Source organism: Mustela nigripes, chromosome 17 (genome assembly GCF_022355385.1).
Source record: "Mustela nigripes isolate SB6536 chromosome 17, MUSNIG.SB6536, whole genome shotgun sequence".
NCBI lineage: Eukaryota > Metazoa > Chordata > Mammalia > Carnivora > Mustelidae > Mustela > Mustela nigripes.
In genome coordinates this window covers 46272250-46297745 of record NC_081573.1, presented here as the reverse complement: position 1 = coordinate 46297745, position 25496 = coordinate 46272250, and the positions used below count along the sequence as shown (strand labels likewise).

Here is a 25496-nt window from a genome sequence, read left to right as displayed (position 1 = left end):
GATGACTATACCTTCAACCAAAAGACTGATTACAATTTCATGCAACCCAAACCAGAACCATCCAACTAAATTACTCCCAGATTGGGGCGCCTGGGTGGCTCAGTGGGTTAAAGCCTCTGCCTTCAGCTCAGGTCATGATCTCAGACTCCTGGGATCGAGCCCCACATCGGGCTCTCTGCACAGCGAGGAGCCTGCTTCCTTCTCTCTCTCTGCCTGCCTTTCTGCCTACTTGTGATCTCTCTCTGTCAAAAATAAAATCTTTTAATAAGTAAATAAATTACTCCCAGATTTTTGACACACACAAACTATATAATAAATACTTATTATCATTTTAAGTCACAAGTGTTTTTTTTTTTTAATTAATTTATTTTTTTTAGTAATCTCCACACCCAGTGTGAGCTGCATGGTCTACCAAATGAGCCACCCAGGCGCCCCCTAAGTTACTAAGCTGCTCTTTTTCTAAGATTTTATTTATTTATTTTAGAGAAAGAGTACATGACTCAGGGGAGGGGCAGAGGGAGAGGAAGAGAATCTCAAGCTGACTCCACACTGAGCCTGGAGCCCCATGCAGGGCTGGATCTCACAACCCTGAGATCATGGCCTGAGCCAAAACCAAGATTTGGACACTTAACCAACTGAGCCACCTGGGCACTCCCGTAAGTTACTAAATTTTGAGGTACTTCATTACACAGACAAGAGATAATTAATACATATATATATATATATATATATATATATATATGTATACATATATTTTTACTTTTGGTTTTGGTGCCATTTATACATATTTTCTAGTTTCAAAAATAATTAGCTTTAAAAACCTCTTTCCCAAACATAATTTTCTCACTCAAATTATACTAGCTTCTCAGGGTGAGATTGAGCCCTGTGTCGGGTTCTGTGCTAGGCATGGAGCCTGCTTAGAATATTCTCTCTGCCTCTCCCTCTTCCCACCACACCCCTCCTTTAAAAAAAAAGGAATTAAAGAGGAAAATTCTTTAGATTAATTTGAAGAGCACAGCCCATTTAAACCTATAAAACTTGGGTTAAATTAATAGAGGCCATTTTTGGAAATGTTCTCTGTTAAAGACCCCCTCCCCTCAAAAACACAGTAAGAACTACAAACTGGTACTCTTTTAGACTCCAATAGAGGGGCACCTGGGTGGCTCAGTGGGTTAAAGCCTCTGCCTTCAGCTCGGGTCATGATCCCAAGGTCCTGGGATTGAGCCCCGAGTCGGGCTGTCTGCTCAGCAGGGAGCCTGCTTCCCCCTCTCTCTGCCTGCCTCTCTGCCTACTTGTGATCTGTCAAATAAATAAAATCTTTAAAAAAAAAAAAAATAGACTCCACTAGAAATATTATCTTAAGGGTATATGAAGATCCTGGGCATGCTATCATGCTCATCAGGTGCTGGCAAAAGGTTACTGTATTAGGGCCAATACTCCTGCAATATACAACTGGGTGCAATGCAATCTCAGTGGTTCAAAAGGAGCTCGCTGACACTTTCAGGCTCAACTCTCACCCTAGAATAAAACACATAAACAGAACTCATGTTCAACCACAATCACAAAAGGAACATGTTACTGATCCAAGTTGTTCTCTTTTTTAACCCAAGTTTTATAGGTTTAAATGGGCTGTGCTCTTCAAATTAATCTAAAGAATTTTCCTCTTTAATTCCTTTTTTTTTAAAGGAGGGGTGTGGTGGGAAGAGGGAGAGGCAGAGAGAATATTCTAAGCAGGCTCCATGCCTAGCACAGAACCCGACACAGGGCTCAATCTCACCCTGAGATCATGGCCTGAGCCAAAAATCAAGAGATGGACCCAGGCATCCCATGGATTTTTCCTATTCAATTTCAATCTAGCAACTATTTTCCTTTCATGAACTAGCAATGAAGATAAAGCAATTAAAATAAAATAAAACAAAACAAACTTTTAAGGAATATGTCACAAAATAGTGTTATGATAAAAAATTAAACATAAAATCTTTTGTGAAGTGCATTAAATAAAGCTGTCTTGTGACATTATGTCACAAGAGTTGTATTATGAAGTATACAGAGGGGCACCTGGCTGGCTCAGTCAGTAGACCATGACACTCTTGATCTCAAGTGGTAAGTTCAAGCCCACACTGGGTATAGAGATTACTTAAAAATAAATACCAACCAAAAAAAAACCAAAAAAACCAACAAAAAAAAAACAAAGTATAGAGAAATTTAATCAACACTTTCAGGAATGAGAGCAGGGAATTTTTAGTAAATAACTTTGCCTACTATATACTAATCATTCAGTTATTAGTTCAACTGTTTGATAAGTGGGTCATACTAATTCAACTCTTTCAAAATCACTTGGTGTTAAACGGCTCTGTCACTTAATAGCTGTATGACCTTGAACAAGTTGTTTAACTTCCCTGCCTCAGATTTCTCATCTGTTGAAGAATAGTTCCTATGGCATAAAGTGGTTGTAATAAACCAGGTAATTCACATAAAATCACACAGTAATAATCACACAATAGTACTCAACAGTCATAGTATTAGTAGACTATATTTGGAAAGCAATATTCAGAAAGTAATTAGTTTTAATAAGTCTAATTTTATTATTGAAGTGATCAGGTGAAAAACAGATGATGGGGGGAAAATGCACCAAAAGAGAAACAAGAGTTAAAGAAATCCTAGATTTCAAGCCCACTAAATTTAATAATATATAGATTTGACAAATGTATTCACCAAATGTCAAGTCATATCTGATAATGACCACCTAGCTCTCAACATTCTTGAGCTATCCAGAACTCCATGGTTTTTATAAGGCACCTGAAAGTAAAACTGATACTGAAAAGCATGATTTGATCAAGATTCTGACAAAGAAATAAAATGATTCTAGTTTTAAGTCAGCAAAAACACGAGAACAAGAAGAACAAAAATAAAGACGGGAAGGTGTTTTGGCTAATACTTCTAAGTCTCTCCTAAGTACATCTCACCAGCTTCTTTTTGTTGTTTTTTTAATTACACTAGTTAAGTGGCTTAAAAACACCTTTTGTTAAAATGCTTTTAAAAAGCTGAAGACAGAGAGGGGCAAATGATCAACTAAAAGCAAATTAAACACATTCAGAAAGCCACTGATGAATTCTTACCACCATAAAATCGAAGCATACAGCCAAGGTCAGGATCTGTTGCCTCCTCCTGTATACGTACAGGGTCATCAAATCCCAGCCTGGATAAGTAATCATACACAATCTGAAGAGGTCGTTCAGTAGGTTCCAGTCTCCTGCTTACACAATTCAAAAGAGAAGTATTTAGTAAGAAATAAATATGCTTCGCTTAATATTTATAATCTTTTAATATGTTCTAGATTTTTACTTCTGTATCAAGATTTTCTTTAATATCATATGATACAAATAATCTAAACAGGAAGTGCTCAGATGTTTTGGTCTCAGGACCCCTCTTTAGTCTTCGAGGACCCCCAAAGAGCTTTTGTTTACATGGGGTATACCTACTGGTATTTACTCAATGAGGAGCTCAAATTAATGACTTCCAAATAATGGGGATGCCTAAGTGGTTCAGTCGTTTGAGCTGCCCACATAGTCAGAGATGCAGTCATGGAATTGCCTACTGCCTACTGTACTATATTTTCCACTGGCTTCAGAGATGATTCTTGCATAAAAATTAGGAATGAATAATTCCCCAGAAATCATTCTACCATGTGGTCCCAAATGAAAACTAAATTAAAGTCAGAATGTCTAGTAATTATTTGTGACCTCTGGTGACACACACATTTTAAATCGTATAGACCTAAAACACTTAAAATATGTAAATATTAAAATTTTTAGGGGCATCTGGGTGGCTCAGTCAATAAGCCTCTGCCTTCGCTTAGGTCATGGTCCCAGGGTCCTGGGATGGGGCCCTGCATCAGGCTCCCTGCTCAGCGGGAAAGCCTGCTTCTCCCCCTCCCACTCCCCTTGCTTGTGTTCCCTCTCTCACTGTGTCTCTGTCAAATGAACAAATAATGTCTTAAAAAAAAAAAAAAAATATATATATATATATATGTATATAACAAAAACCTTCCAGGCTTATTTTGATAGAAGGGGCTACATCAGTAATAACACAAGTCAGCCCTTTTACAACTGTTTTATCAGAAAGCAAATAGTTATAAATCAATACAGTCACTAAGAGTATAAAAAGTCAGACTGCCTGGGTTTAGTCTTAGTTCTGCCATTTATTTATCAGCTGCATGCCCTTGGACAATTTATTCAACTTGTCTTAAATTCCTCATCAGTATAATGGGAATACAATAGTACTTAACTCACAGAGTTGTTATTAAATATATTTACTTACAAGATATTATATAGTAACTGAAGTGTTCAGCAAGACATCTTATATAAAGTAGTGTTTAATAATACACTGATGACTTAACTAAAAAAATTCTTAGAATTTTAATTTTAAATTAGAAATTTTACTTTATTAGAATAAAAACAGAATTATCTCCCCCATCTGAAACAACCAAGAAACAAGTATAGGAAACTACATATGTGCTTCAAAAGCTCTTGAAGAGGAGCTCCTGTGTAGCTCAGTGGGATAAGCATCTGCCTTTGGCTCGTCATGATCTCAGGGTCCCACGAGTCAGGCTCCCTGCTCAGCAGGGAGTCTGCTTCTCCCTCTCCCTCTGCTCCTTCCCCTAATCATGTTCATGCTATCTTCTTCTCTCTCTCTCATAAAAAAATTAAATCTTGGGACACCTGGGTGGCTCAGTTGGTTGGACGACTGCCTTCGGCTCAGGTCATGATCCTGGAGTCCTGGGATCGAGTCCCGCATCGGGCTCCCAGCTCCATGGGGAGTCTGCTTCTCTCTCTGACCTTCTCCTCATTCATGCTCTCTCTCACTGTCTCTCTCTCAAGTAAATAAATAAAATCTTAAAAAAAAAAAAAATTAAATCTTTGGGCGCCTGGGTGGCTCAGTGGATTAAGCCGCTGCCTTCGGCTCAGGTCATGATCTCAGGGTTCTGGGATCGAGTCCCGCATCGGGCTCTCTGCTCAGCAGGGAGCCTGCTTCCCTCTCTCTCTCTCTCTGTCTACTTGTGATTTCTCTCTGTCAAATAAATAAATCTTTAAAAAAAAAAAATTAAATCTTTTAAAGGACCATTCATCTTTATGTCTTAAAAGGATTCTGTTTAGAAAACTTAAGGAGCACCTGGCTAGCTCAGTCAGTAGAGTGTGTGATACTTGACCTCAGGGCCACGAGTTTGAGTCCCAAATTGCGTGTAGAGATTACTTAAAAATAGAATCTTAAAAAAAAAAAAAAAAAAGAGGGGCACCTGGGTGGCTCAGTTAGTTAAGCTTCTGCCTTCAGCTCAGGTCATTATCCAGGGTCCTGGGACTGAGCCTTGCATGAGGCTCCCTGCTCAGCAGGGAGTCTGCTTCTCCCTTGCCCTCTGCCTCTGCCTCTCCCCCTCCTTGGGCTCTCTCTGTCTCAAATGGATAAACAAAATCTTTAAAATAAATAAATAGACTTGGGACGCCTGGGTGGCTCAGTTGGTTAAGCGGCTGCCTTCAGCTCAGGTCATGATCCCAGCGTCCTGGGATGGAGTCCCACATCCGGCTCCTTGCTCAGCGGAGAGACTGCTTCTCCCTCTGCCTCTGCTGCCACTCGGCCTGCCTGTGCTCGCTCTCTATCTCTCTCTCTGGCAAATAAATAAATAAAATCTTAAAAAATAATGATAATAAAATAAATAAATAAATAAATAGGAAACTTAAGAATTGTATTAATTACAAGAAACATGATACACCTCCCATCACTGCAAAAAGATATGAAGGACATCTCTGTTTTACGGTGAAATGAGTAGAAAATACTGTTGGCAGTAGATTTAAGTAAAACTAACATGAAAATAGTAATACTACAAAGCTGAATGTAAACAACTACCAAAACTGAAGAGACTACTTTTAGGCAACAGGTCTCAGCAATGGAAACTTGGAGCAAAGCATAAGGGCCCACAGCCACTACCAGGCTAACACGAATAGGCTCTCATTAAGCCACAGGCCCTGATCGACCACAGTCACTTCCAAGCAGGCATAGTTCTTAAGGTCACCAAAAAAGGTAAAATTCCATATATCTCATATTCCGTCATTCCAACCTATAACTACCACTTCTGCCCATCACCTGTGGCAGTCTGTCCTTTGCCGTCCTGCCTACTACTTCACTGCAGCGTACTCGATAAACTTCTACCTCTTTTGCTCTGCCTTGTGTGACTTCTTTCACTGGCCACACCACCAGCCCCCATCCAATCAGAACGGCCCACAAAAAATGATAACTTAGGAATATAAATCATACTGATGAGCACAAAAACACAAAAATGAAACAACTTCTTGGTCCCTCCTGACTGCTCAGTGCAGACTTTTATCCATAAACTCAGAATTACTACATGAGGTATGACCAAGAACTAAAACCCTACAAAGACAAATAAATACTGAGTTTAATAGAAACAAAAAATTAACTTTTCAGAATAAAAACTTCATCAATTACAACCAATCTCTAGTCAAACAAAATAAAAATTCACAAAGGATTACAGTGATATTAAGCACTTTCCCAGTACAGTGGTAGAATTCTTCTAAGGAGGATGTATTGTAGGGACTTCTTTTTTTTTTTTCAAGATTTTATTTATTTATTTTTCAGAGAGAGAGTGAGAGTGAGAAAGTGAGCGAGTACAAGCAGGGGGAGTGGCAGGCAGAGGAAGAAGCAGGCTCCCCGCTGAGCAGAGAGCCCGATGTAAATTCTACCTGAATCCTGCTATTATTTTTAGATACAGAGTTCAATGTACTCAAATATCATAATTCCATATAATGATCACATAGCCAGGATCAAGAAATGACATATTCAGGCTAAATCTCACCAGCTCCATTTTTCAATTTCTGTCTAGAAAATCAAGAGAAATGGAAACATCCTAATTCTGCATTTTTTACATGATCAAATTTCCTTCCAAAAGGGGCTCTGTACTCTTTGAAACCCTGTTTATACATTCCCACCTAAGGAAAGTCATGATCCTGGGGACTTGGGATCGAGTCCCTGCGTCGGGCTCCATGGTTGGCGGGGAGCCCATTTCTCCTTCTCCCACTCTCCCTGATTGTGCTCTCTCTCATTCTGTCAAATAAATAAATAAAATTAAAAAAAAAAAGAACAAGAACTCAATCTCTAGCTACCTATAGAGGTAAAATCTGCAAATGTTATGATTAATAATACAGATAATACTAATACAAACAGCAATACTAAGGATACTTCAATGAATGTCTACTCCATGCCTGACTCAATGCTGAAAAGTACTTAATGTTTTATAAAGTTATGTCTGTTCTGCAAATAAGGAAAGTGAGATTCAGAATCACACAATGAGTACATAGTAGCATCAAGGTGTGCTGGTTTCATTAAAAATCCTAGTTACTTGGGGCACCTGGGTGGCTCAGTGGGTTAAGCCTCTGCCTTTGGCTCGGGTCATGATCTCAGTCAGGGTCCTTGGATAGAGCCCCACATCGGGCTCTCTGCTCAGCGGGGAGCCTGCTTCCTCCTCTCTCTCTGCCTACCTCTCTACCTACTTGTGATCTCTATCTGTCAAATAAATAAAAAAAATATTAAAAAAAAAATCCTAGTTTCTTTTGGGTAAACCACATTATTTTATATAGTTAAAATAATTTATGCAGAAGAGAGCTCAAAACACTTCATATGTTAACTTACACCAAAGAACCTAAAGAGTGATGCTTTAAAATTATTGTATTCCAGGCTATAGGGCACCTGGGTGGCTCAGTGGGTTAAAACCTCTGCCTTCGGCTCAGGTCATGATCTCAGGGTCCTGGGATCAAGCCCTATGTCAGGCTCTGCTTGGCAGAGAGCCTGCTTCCTCTTCTCTCTGCCTGCCTCTCTACCTACTTGTGCTCTCTGTCTGTCAAATAAATAAGTAAAAATTATTGTATTCCAGGCTAATACATCATTTGAAATATACACTACCTTTTGTGTGCACCATTGTATAATACAGAATCTTACACTAGTCTTCCATCCCTGATTCTTGGGGGGAGATTCTAAAGCCTTGTAATTTCCTAAATAATAGGAATGTCTTAGTCATTCTTGAGCCCCTGGCATCACCCCTCACAGATGAGATGACTCAAGATGCGGGCTGGTCACCATAAAGACCATCCAACAGAAGAAAAGGCTAGGGTTTGGAGCTAGCCTGACTATAAGGAAGGAAAACATGGCTGGAGATTGAAGGCCAAGCATGAGGTCAATGAACCAAACAAGCCTACCCAATGAAATGCTAATAAAAACTGTACTGAAGTTCCATGGCTCTTTCTGGTAAGTGACAAGAGGAGACATGGTGAGAGGATGACAGGGTGAGGGCACAAAGTTCTATGTTCATGACCCTCCCAGACCTCCCTCGCCCTATGTGTCTCTTTATTTGGCTAGTTCTGATTTGTATCTTTTACTATCCTTTACTAAAACTGTAATCATAAGTAGAACACGTTCTTGAGTCTGAATCATTCTATTATTATTAAACCTAAAAGGGTCATGGGAACTCCCAAATTTATATCCAGTTGGTTAGAAGTGTGGCTAGAATCGGAACAGCAGTCTTACTGTGGAGCATGGCCTTTAACTTGTGAAGTGTGTGAAAAGTCTGGGTGGTTAGTACCAGAATTGTACTGCAGTAAACCAAATGGTATCATAATAACCATTATGAAAGAAAAAAACATTGCCAATTAAACTATGACCCATCAACAACTATAGAACACAAGCTGATATCAGCAGTATTATGATGTAAAAACAAAAACAAAACAAAAATGAATTAATGTATAACAGATAATTTTTAAGTTTTAAAATAGCACAGAAAAATGAAGCAAAAAACAAAACTAATCTTTTCCTTCCTCAGCATTAATCAACTCAGTATGTATCCTGAAAGAGAACTGTTCACACTACTTTTACAACATCAAAATATGGTAAACAAGGTTTTAGTGACCTGTACAAGGTCACCCAGCAAGTCAGTGACAGAAAAGTTATTAGAATACAGGATCCCAAACCCCAAGGGTATTTTCTGTTATAAACATCTTACTGCCTCCTAACTTATCTTAAAAAGATAGTCTATCAAACTTAGCTTAACAAGCTCCCAGAAGAATAGAAATCTTACTCAATTTGATGACTAAGAATAAAAGTAAAGATATGATCATGAGCCAAGGGGCACTCCACTTTGTCATAAATGATCTTGTTACAACTTCTCAGGCAGAAGGCAATAACTACACTAAACTTCACTAGTGAGTCAGTTCTCACTTAAACGGTTCAATAAAAAAGACAAACCAAGTGTCGTCATGTAAGAGCAATGGAATGGGACAGCGGCAGACCAGGCAGCAGCCAGAACGTGCTATCCACCAGCCCTCTCCAGGCCTCAGTTTCACATTTATGAAACAAAGGGAAATGCTCTCAGTTATTCCCACTAGGAAGTTACTGGTCTTTTGGGCAAGACAATTCTTGGTTGTACAAGTCTATCCCGCATACTGAGGACATTAAGCCTTTCTGGCCCTTCCCACTAAATGCTGGTTAACTCTCCCTAGTAGTTCTGACAACCAGCAAACACTACCCCCAAATATATTTCTAAATGGAGAGGGCAGGGGATGAGGGGTGTCGTTAAGTTGGGCACACTTTGTTTCCTTAGTAGATGATCTCTTTCAGGTTCCTTCAAGGGCTACAATTCTATAAATTAGCAAACCTTCAGTTTTACTGAAGTGACAAATCCGTGACTAAAAAAAGAGAATAGAAGGAAGGAAGTCGGGCGCCTGGGTGGCTCAGTGGGTTAGGCCGCTGCCTTCGGCTCAGGTCATGATCTCAGGGTCCTGGGATTGAGTCCCGCATTGGGCTCTCTGCTCAGCAGGGAGCCTGCTTCCTCCTCTCTCTCTCTGCCTGCCTCTCTGCCTACTTGTAATCTCTCTCTGTCAAATAAATAAATAAAATCTTTAAAAAAAAAAAAAGAAAAGAAAAAAGAAAGAAGGAAGTCATGGATGGTTTAGAAAAAGCACAAGGTAATTTTCGACCCAGCAATCCCATTTCTAGCATGGAGCCTAGGGAGATCAACAATATAAGGATTCTGGGGTGTCTGGGTGGCTCAGTCATTAAGCGTCTGCCTTCAGCTCAGGTCATGGTCCCAGGGTCCTGGGATTGAGCCCCGCTTTGCTTCGGGCTCACTGCTCGGCAGGAGGCCTGCTTCTCCCTCTCCCACTCCCCCTGCTTGTGTTCCCTCTCTTGCTGTGTCTCTGTCAAATAAATAAATAAAATCTTTAAAAAAACAAAACAAAACAATATAAGAACTCATGAGCTAAGGTTTAGTCATCACAACACCACTTCTAAGAGTTGAGTGATTTGAAACAACCCAAGTAGGTAACACTCACTGAGCACTTACTGGGTGTCACAGACTGGGTGACAGACATAAACACTTCCTTTCCACTCTAAGTGAAGCACATCACTTAGGAGCTTAATACACAATCTCAGGCCCCATCCCAGACCTTCTGGATCAAAATCTGTAACTTAACAAGCTCCCAGGTGAACATTAGAGTTTACGAAGCACTACTTTACAAGTATTAATTTATTTGATCTTCATAAGGTGTAATTAATTTTCATCATGACAGCTCTATAAGGTAAATAGAATCATCCTCCATTTTACACATTAGTAAATTAAGGCATAGAGAGCATCATACAACTTGCATAGTGACTGTAAGAGCCAGGATTTGAACCCACACACTATGGTTCCAGAATCCAAGCTCTAAATCATCATTGCTTATTATTTCTCAATTTTTAAACAAGTTATAGTAGCATTTCTGTAAAATGTAATTTCCTTTAGAGATTAAAACCGATGTCTAAGCTCATTAAGTGACCCACCCTGAATTAACCATAGGCCCTAAATGAACAATTACAACCAGGCACAGTTCCTAAGATCAACAAAAAGGAAAATTCCATTTGTCCCCATACTCACTCCACCCTATACCTGTGGCCCCTCACCACGGCCTTCTGGCATACAGCCTCTCCTTTGCTAGTCTGCTCACTGCTTCCTTGCCGTGTATTCAATAAACTTTTATCTCTTTTATTCTGCTTAGGGTGAATTCTTTCACCACCAGCACTGCCCGCCTCTACCTCATCTGAATGCCCAACATGTGGTGCCCACCCCCGACACCCCACAAGTGATCTTAGGTGAGAGGCTGAACCTTTTTAAGCCTCATTTTCTTGATCGATGAAATGAAAATAGTACCCTACTCCCAAGATCATTGTGAGGATTAAATGAGGCACTCTACAAAAGCACAAGCACTGAAGGTTATTTCTCTTTATACTATTTCATTTGCCAAAATTTCTACAGTGACTACATGTTACAATTCAGTAAAGAGAAGAAAAAAAAAAAAAGATAGCACCTGAGATTGTCAACTGTCTCACGGGCTATTCCAAAGCAAGTACCTATTCCTCTGATTAGATAACAGAAGACTGAACTCAAGCAGTAACAGTTGAGTAAGATATCCAAAAAAAGATCTCTAAGTATGATTAAATACCACCATTTCCTCTCCAGGAGGGTCTTTCCTCGAACAAAGTCCACCACCTACTTTAATGAGACATTCCAACTGCCTGGCAGTACCTGCCTGACCTTGAACAGGTTACCGGACCTCTTGCAAAGCCTCACTTTTCCTCATCTGAAAGAAAGGATGCTACTGCCCTTGGATCTACTATGAGGATTTAATGAGAACATGTACGTAAAGAACTAAGCACAGAGGACTGGCGAAACAAAGCGTGATGTCAGCCCAAATCTACCCTCATCACCAGAGGCGTTCATTCTTTGGCTGAGTGACACCTCTTAAGCTGCTCCAAGCAATGAAAACATACTCATTCTTTCCAATGGCAGTTCAATAGTATTTCCATTATTTTCTAACCATTTAGATCTATGAAGAGCTATTTCATTACAAAATTATCAAGGCCACTCTCCATTTTAAGTAATTTAGATTCACTAAAGTATATTATTTCACATGTGGATTCTTCACTACACAACTAGTAGTAGCAAGCTAATTCAGATGGGGGTTTCTCCACATTTCTAGTACCTCTCTATACAAATACATTAGTATACAACTGAGTAGGTCTTGGGCTTAAATACACGAACTCCATCAATCACTACCAGTCATAATGTAGGTCAAGGCTTTCCACCTGATAAAATTAGATCGGAATCAGTGTTAAGATTTAGAAAAGCCTAAGGATCACCCAGTCTGATCCTTTCGTTTTGCAAATGGATTTAGGAAATGTAGTTAACTAGTGAACAAGGAAAACATTCAAATGCTAATCTACTTCTTCAGGAATTAGTCCAAATCCTAAAAGGAACACATAGTAAACCTCAATTTAGACTTTTAAAATGACATCAATTTTTAGCTCAGCTGAAGGTGTTACTATTATTACCACATTCTGAGGTGTAAGTGGGAGCTTCCTTTCTCACTTTCAAGAGTACTAAGTCTACGGCTCTGAATTGTTTCAAGACATTTATTTATTACAGGGAAGAGGGAAGAGAGAAAGGTCAGTCACTTTAAACTCTTATTTGACATCTAATTCAAAGAACTAATAGTCATTTTCTTTTTAATTGAAGCAAAGAGTTCAAGCACAGTTTAAGCACAGTAAAAGATTCTATGAGAATACTCTCCTTCACATTCATATAAAAGATTTTAAAGAAACACAAATGGCAGCTGAATCTACGAAAATATGCTCTGCTTCCCTCATTAAGATAAATGAAAATTAAAATGACAAAAACAACAAAATTCTATCAGATTTGCAAAAATCTAAGTCATTAGGCTTGACAAAAGATTTGTCTTTGCAATGCTGACTTTGCAATTCCCTAATCTAAAAATCGGTGACAATCATTTCTACTCACAAGCAAGTATGCACTCATGCAGGGGTATGTGTCTATACTTATATATAAAATTTAATGCTAACATGTTCTGGAGAAACTACGGGGAAAATAGGCTTACTTTTATATTACTTGTTGAAGTTTAACTTCTATAAAGAGAAATCTGAAAATATGCATCAAAATTATAAATGCATATATCCTTTGACCAGCAATCCCACTTCTAGTTCATACTACAGATTACTTCCACACAGAGAGATATCATAGGCAAAAGGATGTTCACTACAACACCGCTTGCAGAGTGAAAAACTGGTAACAATGCGAATGTCCCTTAATAGGAGATCAGCTAAAACGATGGTAGGCACATGAAACAGAGTATTATACAGCCATTAAAGAAATAAAATTATATAAATATTAATATGGAAAGATCTCTAAATGATTTCAAGTCAATAATGTGCTGCAAGTCAATAATGTGCCTGGGTGGCTCAGTGGGTTAAGCCTCTGTCTTCAGCTCAGGTCATGATCTCAGGGTCCCCGCATGGGGCTCTCTGCTCAGCTCCCACTCCCCCAACCCCGGCCTCTCTGCCTACTTGTGATCTCTGTCAAATAAATAAATAAAACCTTTAAAAAAAAATCTTAAAAAAAATAATGTGCTGCTTATGGCACCATTAATTTTAAAATTTACATATAAATAGAAACATACTTATTCATGAGCATATATCCTTCTCATTCTATTTCCTTTTATACATTTCAATTTCATTCTATTGACATTCATAACCCCGAGATGGAGACCTGATGAAAATCAAGAGTCAGACGCTTAACCGACCAAGCCACTCAGGGGCCCCTATTTTTTTAAATGACTTTAAAATATTTATTTTAGGGGCGCCTGGGTGGCTCAGTGGGTTAAAGCCTCTGCCTCAGCTCAGGTCATGATCTCAGGGTCCTGGGATAGAGCCCCTGGGGCTCTCTGCTCAGCAGGGAGCCTGCTTCCCCCCTCTCTCTGCCTGCCTCTCTGCCTGCTTGTGATCTCTGTCAAATAAATAAATAAAGTCTTAAAAAAAAATTACTTATTTTAAATTTGGATATCTGACACATGGTGTAATCCAAATGAAGTAACTATCAAATTTTCCTTCATGCACTGCTTTTAAATTCAAGAATCATAATTTCAGCATTCCAAAGACAAAATCTTATTTCAAGCCAAGTGATCCCATAACCATTGTCAGTTCTAAGCAGCAGTCAAATCCTACAGCCCACTTCCAAGCAGAAATGCAGATTATTTACACTATAATGGAGTTAGAGGGGTAAAACGCAGACCTCACCTGACCAGGTCCCCATGAAGCTGTAAATAAAGACTTTCCCTTCCCTCTCCGGCACAGATCTCTGATGCTGGCGTCTCCACAGTGCACAGAACCAGATGCAAGTCGGAGGAGGCGGAGGCAGAAGCGCTGGCGGTGGCAGTGGTCGAGTCGGCGCCATACAGGTACACACAACCTCTCCTGACATCTTCTCTCAGCCAGTCTCTTTCTCGAGAACCAAACCTACTCCGCCTATTCAAACAATTCCTGCTCCCATTGCGTTTCATATTTCTCTAAAAAACATCAAGAGAAAGAAATTATTAGCTGGAAAGTCTGGCTGAGTTCGCCACGTTCGGGCCTCACCCCACCCTTCCACTCTCTATTCACCGACTACACCGGCCGGCCGTGGGGCCTTCCACACCGGCTATGCCCATTCCTAAGCTGGGAAACAATTTCCTCTCCTGCTAGCAATTCATGGCCTGTCCGTCACTCTGTCTGACCCTTTCTTTTTCTTACGTTTTCATAAAAATGTAAGAATAATATCTGTATACCTACTACCTACCTATTTGCCACAAATTTTAATATCCTGTCAGATTTATTTCAGATCCTTATTCTAAAGAACATACATTCTTACATCTAAGACTTACATGTCTCACACACATATAAGAACACGTATATATATATACACATACACAGCTGAAGTCACCGGATACCCCACTTCAATCCCATCTCCTTCCTTCTCTCCCCAGAAACACTCTAGTGTACTTCCTATTCGCCATTCCGTGCATTTTTATGTCTGCCCTATTTGTACATATCTATAACTGAATACAATTGTTTTCCATGATTTAGAACTTTAAATCCTAACATACTTTTTTTTTCCTAACATTGTTTCACACTAACATTTTTTTTTTTAATTTGGTTCAACACTGGTCATGCTAATACACCCAGCTCATTCATTTAAGTAGTATCTCATTATGTGAATATGCTGCAATTTTTCCATTCTCCTGCGGATGGCATTTAGTTTCTAATTTTTTCACTTTTAAAAACAATCCTGCATTAAATATTTTTGTATATGTCTCTACAGTGCAAACTGGAAGCGTCTCTAGGGTCCTGACCCTCTGCCTCATATCACAACTAACACAATGTTGCACAAATATTCTTTCTGTTCTGTTTCCAAAAAATTAGTGCTGCGTTTGATAATTTAGGTATGTGAAATTCACACAGACGGTGGTTACTTCAAAGCAAAAACAAATGCTACAGCAATATGACAAATCTCTAAAGATCAATAGTGACTTACTCTATTTTCATGATGGGCCAGTTCTGTTCCCTTTTTTAAGATTTTATTTATGAAATTATTTGAGAGAGAGGAGGGAGGTGGGAGGGCATGGCAGGGAAGAGGAGAGAGAAGGACAAACAGACTCACCACTGAGTAGGGAGCCCTACACCTGTAGCCCCATCTCACAACCCTGAGATCATGGCCTCAGCTGAAATTAAGAGTCGCATGCTTAACTGACCGAGCCACCCAGGCGCCCCTGTTCCCTGATATAAAGGCATTTCCATTAACACACTGCCATACCTCTTTACCATCATTCTCTGTTACCTGTCACTGTTTCAGTCATACCCAGCTTCTTATAACTCCCCAAACACATCATGAGTCCACAATTCTGTGACTTGTCTGAAATGTCCTTCCCCATCTTGTCCATCTGACTAGATGGCCTTCAAAACTCTACTCACGGGATGCATTGATGGCTCAGTTGGTTAAGCAGCTGCCTTCAGCTCAGGTCATGATCCCAGTGTCCTGGGATGGAGTCCCACATCCGGCTCCTTGCTCAGCAGGGAGCCTGCTTCTCCCTCTGCCTCTGCCTGCCTGTGCTCGCTTTCTCACTTTCCCTCTCTCTGACAAATAAATAAATAAAATTTAAAAACAAAACAAAACAAAACAAAAAAAACAGGAGCGCCTGGGTGGCTCAGTGGGTTAAGCCGCTGCCTTCCGCTCAGGTCATGATCTCAGAATCCTGGGATGGAGCCCCGCATTGCATCGGGCTCTCTGCTCAGCAGGGAGCCTGCTTCCTTCTCTCTCTCTGCCTGCCTCTCTGCCTACTTGTAATCTCCGTCTGTCAAATAGATAAATAAAATCTTTAAAAAAAAAACCTCTACTCACATCACCCTCTCTTGTGTTCCATATGGAGCCTTCCATGTATCCCATCCCCATTTTCTCTGGACAGCTAGAATTAGTGACTCTACTCTCTTCATAGGAAAACCTCTTTATCTTGAATGTATGCCTTCTAGTCCTTTGGGGGTTATAGTGGGGTTTGTTTGGTTTTTTTTAAGATTTTATTTATTTATTTGACAGAGATCACAAGTAGGCAGAGAGGCAGACAGAGAGAGGAAGGGAAGCAGGCTCCCCACTGAGCAGAGAGCCTGATGTGGGGCTCGATCCCAGGACCCCGAGATCATGACCTGGGCCGAGGCAGAGGCTTAACTCACTGAGCCACCCAGGCGTCCCTACAATGGGTTTTAATCATGCATTTGATATTTCTTCCTCTCTTCTACACTGAGAATCTATTATAGTGCCTTAATACCTGAGTGGCATGCAGAACTCACAGAAATCACATCACATCACAGAATGTATTATCAGTCTGTAATGTAGCCCAATTTGCTCTGGCAAGAAGTTGAACAAACTTGAGAAGAAGAACCTCCTTTTTTTACAGAAAGCACTAAAATCTTTTTACCAACCACAAAGTAAATACAAGACTTTTGCTACTATTCCTCATTTGAAGTCAGAAATACCTATAAATAAAGCAAATATTACTGTTGTAGTTACTGAAATTAAGTATTTGAGGGTAATTGTGGCACCTAAATTTAAATTTCTAAGATGATAAGGAAAAGTGAGAAGGCATTTCCACGTGGAAACAAAGAAAATTATGAGTGAGAATGGCTTCATTGTTTAAATTAAAGATAACAGAGGGCGCCTGGATGGCTCAGTCTAAGCATCTGCCTTTGGCTCAGGTCATGATCCCAGGTCCTGGGATTGAGCCCTGCATCAGGCTCCCAGCTCAGTGGGAAGCCTGCTTTTCCCTCTCCACTCCCCCTGCTTGTATTCACTCTCTCACTGTCTCCCTCCCTCTGCCAAATAAAATCTTTAAAAAATAATAATAATAACTATTAAATTAATTAATTACGGATAACAGGTAAATCCATCATTTTACAGATATTAAGGATTAGAATATAGCTATTCAAAACCATAAGGATTATCACTGATTCTAACTTTAGATAAGTAGGATAAGCCCCAGCTACAAGTAGGAACTAGGTCTCTCTCTTGACCACAAGAGCATTTTCTCAAAGCTGAACATCTCAGAATTAATAAAGGGATTTCAAGTACTTATTTTATAAAGACAAAGAACATCATATTTATATCAGTAATTTCAGCCACTGAATACAATTAATTGCTGATTAATTTTAAATATCCCCTATTTTTTAGTCTTTGGAAAAGATCAACTGGCCCATCTAAAAATTGTATTCTATAAGGTACAGCAATGTTTATACAAAGAAGCTCTGCATTCTGCACTGACTGGAGAGAAATTTTGCTCCCTGCTACTAAGAGAGTGCAAGTAGAAACGATACCACAAAACCACCAAGAAGCTTTTTTTTTTTTTTAAGATTTTATTTGACAGCTATCACAAGTAGGCAGAGAGACAGGCAGATAGAGGGGGAAGCAGAAGCTCCCTGCCGAGCAGAGAGCCTGATGTGGGGCTCGATCCCAGGACCCTAAGATCACGACCCGAGCGGAAGGCAGAGGCCCAACCCACTGAGCCACCCAGGCACCCCTGCCACCAAAAAGCTTCTTAAAAAAAAAAACTTTTTCAAGTCAAATAATAGCCCAATGATCTTCTCAATCCTAGAAAAGTCAAGAAAATCCCAGGAAGTTATATTGGTTCACCCATGATTTTTCTTCTGGGAGGATTTTTAAAAGTCATTTTTAGGGGCTCCTGGGCAGCTCAATCAGTTAAGCAGCTGCCTTCGGCTCAGGTGGGATGCAGCCCCACATCAGGCTTGCTTCTCTCTCTCCCTCTGCCATCCTCCTTGCTTGTTCTCTCTCTCTCTCTCTCTCTAATAAAATTTTGGGAACAAAAAATTCTTAAACTCAGTTTTAAATGTATTTCTGAGGGGCTCGGTTGGTTAAGCATCTGACTTCGGCTGGGGTCATAGTCTCGGGGTCCTGGAATCGAGCTCTATGTCTGGCTCCCTAACTACCAGGGAGTCTGCTTGTCACTCTCCCTCTACCCCTCCCCTGCTCATACTCTCTCTCTCAAATAAATAAAGTCTTAAAAAAGAAGTGTTTATGTATTTCCCTTAAGACTATAAATCCCTGGCAGCTCTTTCTGCCCACGGGTTCTGTCCCTCTGCTTTAATAAAAACACTTTTTGCACTGGGGGGTAAAAAAAGACTATACATTTCTCATTGAAAGACATGTGTTGTTGGTCAAAGAATTTATCTCCTATTTATATGATATATTCCAGACCCCATGCAGATAAACTGCTGAGTTAGACCTTTAGTAGGTATCATTCCCTTAAACCTGTTCAATGGGCATTTAAAAGGCCCAGACACCAAGCAAGCATAGCCTTCCAGCCACAATCTAGATGGACTGTTCTGCTATTATTAGCTATTGCTGAATTACTTGGTGCTTCCTTCTCCATTGCGAAAAGCATCAGATAACTGCTGGAAAGGCCAGTCTATCAGGGTCCGCTGATAGACTCTCAGCTTTTAGAATCACTTTTCCACTAAAACTGCTAGATTAAGAACATTCTGTTGCTTCCCTTACTTTTACGTAAATCTGTTGACAAACTTTTCTAAAAGGGAACAGATCTACAATCAACTCTCACATCAAACAACTGTAAAATAGCACATTTCCAATTTAAATAGGGGACCCTGCGTGGCTCAGTTGGTTTAAGCGACTGACCTGATTTCAGCTCAGGTCATGATCTTCAAGATCCAGAGTCTCCCAGAGCTTGAGATTCTCTTTCTCCCTTTGCCCCTCCCCCATACTCTCCCGCTTCCAAAAAAAAAAAAAAATTAATTAAATTAAAAAATTTAATTATATTCAGAAAGTGCAAGTCTTTAAAGTAAGCCATGAATTAAGTACTCACTTCAGTTTTAAGTTTTTAACTCTCTAAAAATGAAAATAACATATGAGGGCTGTGATCAATTCAAGGTGATAAACTATTAAACGCCCACATACAATTAACTCTAAGATATGTATGGGAAAAACAGAGTCTGGTCAAGTAACTCTCCCTACTCCCTGAGTTCTATGAGAATGTGAAATACTGTAACGTAGGAGATTTGCTCCAGCATTCAAAACTTTAAAACAATATGGGCTCATCTTTAGGAATATATATATTAAGAATATTTTGCAAAAGGGTGGGATGAGATAAGAAGAATATTTCCTTTCATTTTTAATGAAAATTTAAGGAAATATTTTGATGGGGCGCCTGGGTGGCTCAGTGGGTTAAAGCCTCTGCCTTCGGCTCAGGTCATGATCTCAGGGTCCTGGGATCGAGTCCCGCATCAGGCTCTCTGCTCGCAGGAGCCTGCTTCCCCCGCCCCTCTCCCTGCCTGCCTCTCTGCCCACTTCTGGTCTCTATCTGTCAAATAAATAAATAAAATCTTAAAAAAAAAATCATTTTGGTATTCACTGATTTTTAAAAAACCATTTAAACACATTACTAAACACATTATATATATATATATATATACATACATACACACATTACTTGGATAAAAGTAGTACTCCCAATAATCTTAAGAGTATCACAAATATCATATTCCAACAACAGTAAAGGGGTACATTCTAATTAGCAATTTGCTAAATAAATCTGGGAGCAGATTTTGAATCAAACTCTTCAATACCACATACTGATGGACTGAGATCTAATCTGGCTAAATTATACTGGTTTCATTATATTAGCCTTTTTATGAAGATCTGTATTATTTGACAATAATAATGCTCATGACTTCGTAGTAAAAAAGCATCGCAAAATAGAATAAGTCTTTTTCAAGGGGTCTTCAAAGAACAAGTAGGAGATTATGACTTTTACCTAGATCTTCTTTTCCAGTTTCACTTAGCACAAAACTCAACAACTCAGCTATTTAACGTAACTTCTGTATGTAGAACACACAGGACCTATTCTCCAAAGCCAGTCTCATTTACATGCAAGGATTACTTAAGTGTTGACCATGTGCAATAAAGCAAGAGACACAAGGGCACTTGTGGGCCTCCCATACCACCAACTCAGTACCATACTCAAGACCAATTTTTGGTATCTTTCTAACCATCCCCAGATTGGAGCCCCAGGGAACCAGTGGTAAATCTGACCACTTAATAAGTCTAGGAAGACAGGACCCTCGAATCAAGAGCCTCCTATCTCAGTTCCTTCCATCTCACAATTCACTCCCTCCCCCACAAAAAGTTGTTGTAAAAAATGCCAAGGTTGTTTATCTTCTAGGCCAGAGGGCATTACCTATCTCTCAGACCTGCCATTTCCCGATAAGCCAGAGCAGCACAGCATTTTTTTAAAAGCTCATTCACAATTTACATTTGATGGCCTTACAGTTTTAAATAAATATCTAAAAGCCTTAAAGTAATAAGACTTAAAACTTATGGCTAAATAAGTTTTAAAATAAATATGTACAAGCTTTATGCAGAAGTAAAGGTAAACTATGAAAAGTTATTGCTTTAAGTCACTGCATTAAGACTGGGAGGTAACAGCAGAAAAAAAAGAGTTTTATATTTCACGGAGTTCTATTTTATGTTGTTTCATGGATGGATTCAAGAGATCCTTCACATCTATTTTTTTTTTCAGTGTTTCCCTCTTAGCAAGCCCTCTTAGCAGTCAGTGTCTTGCAAATAATCTTAATATACAGCGCTCACCCTTAATTCCAATGAACAGCTATTACTTAATGTATTTTTTAACATCATGTATTTTCACTGTTCCAAAGTAGTTTTGAAAGACATCAAAACCTCTTAATCTTCTTTCCTCTCTTCCGTCTCGCTGGCAAGTTTTAAATCCCGCTGATTTCCTCTTCTAAAACTCTAGAAGGAATTCTATTCCATCTCCAGAAGGACATCCCGTTTATATACTTGACCTACAGAAAAATTCCTCTGCAACTATTTCACAGGCCGATAGAAAACTCCATCCAGTTAGTCTCCCAGAACCTCTCCTTTAAACCATCTTCACTGTCCCCTGCCGACCCTACATTCCTTGTGCATTTAAACTTCTTGTCATTCCCTTCAAGGCTCCACTCCCCGCCTTGCCAGCATCTGCTTTCATTTTCCTCCTACTCCCCCCCCCCCCCCAATCCCCCCCCCAAACCCCCCCCCCCCCCCCTCCCCGGCCCCCCCCCCCCCCTTCCCCGCCCCTGCTTTCTTTTCCCCCCCCCCCCCCCCCCCCCACAATTCCTGCCCCAAAACCCCGCTAGCTGCCTGTTGCATAACCGCTCCCCCATTACCGTCTCCCTGGATTGTTAGCCCGGCTCCCGCAAACGGGAATGCCCTTTTTGCCAAACCCCTCCTCCCTGCTGCAACACGCCCAGAGATTCCCCGAGATTAAGCTCCTCCGGGGATTCTCTGTCCGGGCGGGCAGGTGGAGCTTACAGGCCGGCGCCTCGGAGCGGGGGGCCGGGTCCTAACTTCGCTGGGGAGCCCCGAGGGCAGAGTCGGCCCGCTCCACCCGGCGCAGCCCAGAGCACACGGCAGCACCCGGCCAATCACCGCCGCCATCCTCCCGCTGGGGTGATGTCTTCAGGTGTCCGGGGAGAAAGCCCTGCGTACTTCCAGCCACGCTCTCGGGCCACGGGCGACCGGCCGCCGGCCCCCCAGCGAGGCCGAGGACAGCCGAGGCGGGCCCCCGGGTCCCGGAGGACCCGGGTGGGCGGCGGCGGCCGGGCGGACGCCGGACCGAAGGCGTGGGCCTGCGAGGCGGGTGGCGCGCGGCCAGGGATGGGCAGCGGAGGGGAGACGGAGGCGGCCGAGGCCTCGGTGGGGGCCAGGCGCGAAGGCCTCGGCGGGGGCTGCGGCGCCCCCAGCCGGACTGCGGGACAGCCGGGCGGCGAAGCGGACAGACGGACGCGTCGCGGGGGTCGCCGGCTGCCTCAGCCACCGCGCGGGGCAGGGGCGGCCTCTCCCCGCCCTTGCTCTCTCCCCAGCCCGCTCGCCTCACCTTCAGGACCCGGATTCCGCCCGGCCGGCGGCTCGCGGGCGCTTCGGGCGGCTCCGGGGGCTCGAGCGGGCCCGCGGGCCCCGGCTCCACCTCCCCCATCGGTGGCGGAGGCTGCACAGGGACGCCGGGCCGGCGCGACGGCGCGCGAAGGCTCGGCGGCGCGCGCGAGCAGCCCGCGGCCCCGCCCCTCGCGGCCGCCCGCCCCGCCCCGGGCCCCGCCCCTCCCCTCCCGCAGCCCAGCGGGACCTGCGTGGCTGCGGGCCCGGCGCGGCCCAGGCTGTGCGAGCCGCATCCTGGCTGGGCGGCTGGGTCGACCACGCGGGCGGAGCCGGCCGCCTCCGAAAGCCTGGGCCTGCGCCTCCCGCCCCGCCGCCCTCGGTTTGAAGCACTGAGGCACGGGGATGGTTATTTACTGCTATCCCCGCCTCCAAAGTACCCGCTGGACTAGGGACAGGTCGGGGTCTGCACCTGTTAGTAGTGACAGGGCGCTGCCCTCCGCTAAGGGTGGCTCTTGTAACTTACCTCTCCCAGACGTTTCCTCTTTCTGCTTCAGAACTGGCCTGTCACCTTCACATGCAAAGCCACTGAATGGGTTGTTGAGAATATTCACCTTAGCAAGGCCTTTTCTCTTCCTTATTAGAGATGTTCACAATGTTCTTTAGCAAATTCGACCCAACCTCGTGTACAAAATGTCAACTCACCTCCCAGCCACATTTTAATTCCCTTTTCTCCTCCGTTAGTAGAAGTATCAGAATTCTTTACTCTGCCTCAAGCCACAAAATAATCTAAGGCCATTTTATTATTTGCAAGGCTAATTCAGAAAATCTTTAATTCATTCTTTTAATTCCTGCAGTGATGGTATTTTGTGGCTAGTCCATCCGCCAAATTTGGAGTTGGGCAGCCTGATTCCAAATCTGAGCTTTACCTCTTACTATACCCTTGTGCAATTTATTTTATTTAAGCCTTTGTTTCTCAGCTGTGAAATGGAAATTAGTATCTTTCTAGCAGTTACTACCTAGATTTTGTGAATGCATACAAAGTGCTTAGTAGGGATCCATAATAGCCGTTATAATTCTGATTTTCCAAATCTAAGATTCACTCAATTCCTCAGTGTTCTCTTCTTGTAAATTCTACTTTAAATTTTCCCAGGATACCTTTAGACTTCTGGATTTTAGGGCCTTCCTCTTAAAAAGGTGTTAATGAATCTTCAAGCAATATGTGAGGAATTAAGCAGCAAAAAATCAGTAATTCCCTGAGCTTTGAATTGGTAAAAATAGTATCACCTTATCCACTGCTCCAGCTTGCCTGGTCTATAACAACTATGTTTAAAACATTTTAATTATAGGTTTAGGACAAGAGAGTTTGAGATCTAACAGTACAGTCAATGCCCTCTCTACTGTAAGATACATAACCACTTGGAGATTTTTCAGATTACTAGACAAAATCTGACCCTTGTAGATTCTGACTCTGTACAGAAGTTTAGTCACTACTTAATCCCTTCACATGAGCTACTTTGCATATACCAAAACTCCAATCTCCAATAGTCTTCATTTGTCTCATTTTAAAATTAAAAATGACTTCTATGAGTCTGGTATAAAGTGTGAGAAAAGCTCTTAGGTTGACTACCTCCTGGGTCTTCTATTTGAAACTACTTTCAAGGAAGCTACTCAACGTAGTTGAAATCCCATTTCCATGCTTACTGGGTAACTTCTTCCAGCAAGAACACTGGTATATAAACTATAGGCACCCATATGGGGAGAGAACTGGACTTTTGACAAAGGACAGAGAGACAGTGGAAAGACCAAAATGTGGTTCAGAATTAAGTATTTCTAAAAGCCTGTTTCTTGAGGTTTTATACATTACATTTTCCAGAACTTGTAACTTTTTTTATTGATTAATCACCTGAAGGGAAAGCATTTTATCTCGGGGCCAGCATCTTGAGTTCATGCTGGGGAATAGCAGTGGTAGATCGGTGTTTTAATGAATGGAATAAGAGCTAATGCATAAATTCGCAATACAAGCGTATGTTAAAAGTTACGTATTTACTACTTCATCAAAAACAGTAGTACCTCTTTCAAAAGGAAAACAAAAAATAAAAAAACTACCAACCCAGATGTTCCAGGGAATTATTTACAATGCAACTCTTTAAAGGTCCCTTGTGTTTTAAGACCCAGTTCGGTAATCAACCAACTGGATTCCCCTTTTTCTTTCCAAATCATGTACTGCCATTAACATTTTATATTGTTTCAAAGGTCACATATTCATGTTCTTCCCCAGTTCAAGGCAGTGTGCATTAATGTATGCCAAGGGTTATGTAACTACAATTTCTGGAAATGGTAAACAGCTGAGACTAACCCTAAAAATAAAATCCTCTGGGAATTTCTGTGCAAAAATCCATCTGCCCTCACTGCAGGTTCATCATTACACAAAAATCACTGTTTAGATCAAGCCAAGAGACAGAGAAGTCATTACTGTCTCCTCTCTGTATCCTTCCTACAAGCAGCTGTACACATGTCTCTTTCCACCTGAGGGAAGGACACACATACCCACACGCTTTATCCCAGGAGCTTTTCCTAATCCTCACTACAAAATCAAAAGAAAGTCTGGAGAAGAAAAGTTTGTCAAAATGTGGTAGAAGAGCCATAAGGTCTTATTACTTTCACTTATTTATAGCTAGTTCCCACTCCTGTAATGACCACAAAATCATCCTTAGGCCTATTCTCTTCTTTTTACCACAGGTTGAACAAATTTAGATATTCTTTTTTAAGATTTTATTTATTTGAGAGGGAGAGAGCACAAGAGTGGAACAAGGAGCAGAGGGAGAAGCAGACTTCCCGCTGAGCAGGGAGCCTGTTACAGGGCTTGATCCCAGGACTCCAGGTTCATAACCTGAGCCAAAGGCAGATGCTTACCTGACTGAACCACCCAGGTGCCCCAGTTTTAGATAGTCTTTATCTTAGTTCCAAAGAAACGGGTAGTATTTACCTGGCCTCAGTGTTTGATATATTTTCAAAATATGGGGACAACTGAACTAGGGGAGGAAAGAGCACAGAAAACCCTTAAAAGTGGTAAAAATTCACTCAGTCCTTCTGGACTAAAGTTCAATTCTGAACATTATTC

General features: G+C 41.4%; 1 protein-coding gene across 2 annotated transcripts in view; it reads right to left on the bottom strand.

Annotated features, from left to right (window-relative positions):
- PHLPP2 (PH domain and leucine rich repeat protein phosphatase 2) overlaps positions 1-22515 on the bottom strand; it is a 77380-nt gene extending 54865 nt beyond the window's left edge. For both annotated transcript variants that reach the window (XM_059381580.1, XM_059381579.1), the window contains exons 1-3: positions 22377-22515; positions 14185-14453; positions 3120-3253 (exon numbers count right to left, since the gene is read on the bottom strand). In XM_059381580.1, the coding sequence (XP_059237563.1) occupies positions 3120-3253; positions 14185-14453; positions 22377-22475 (502 nt within the window). In that variant the 5' untranslated portion in view covers positions 22476-22515. The remainder of the gene's footprint in view (positions 1-3119; positions 3254-14184; positions 14454-22376) is intronic.
- Positions 22516-25496: the final 2981 nt, after the last annotated feature.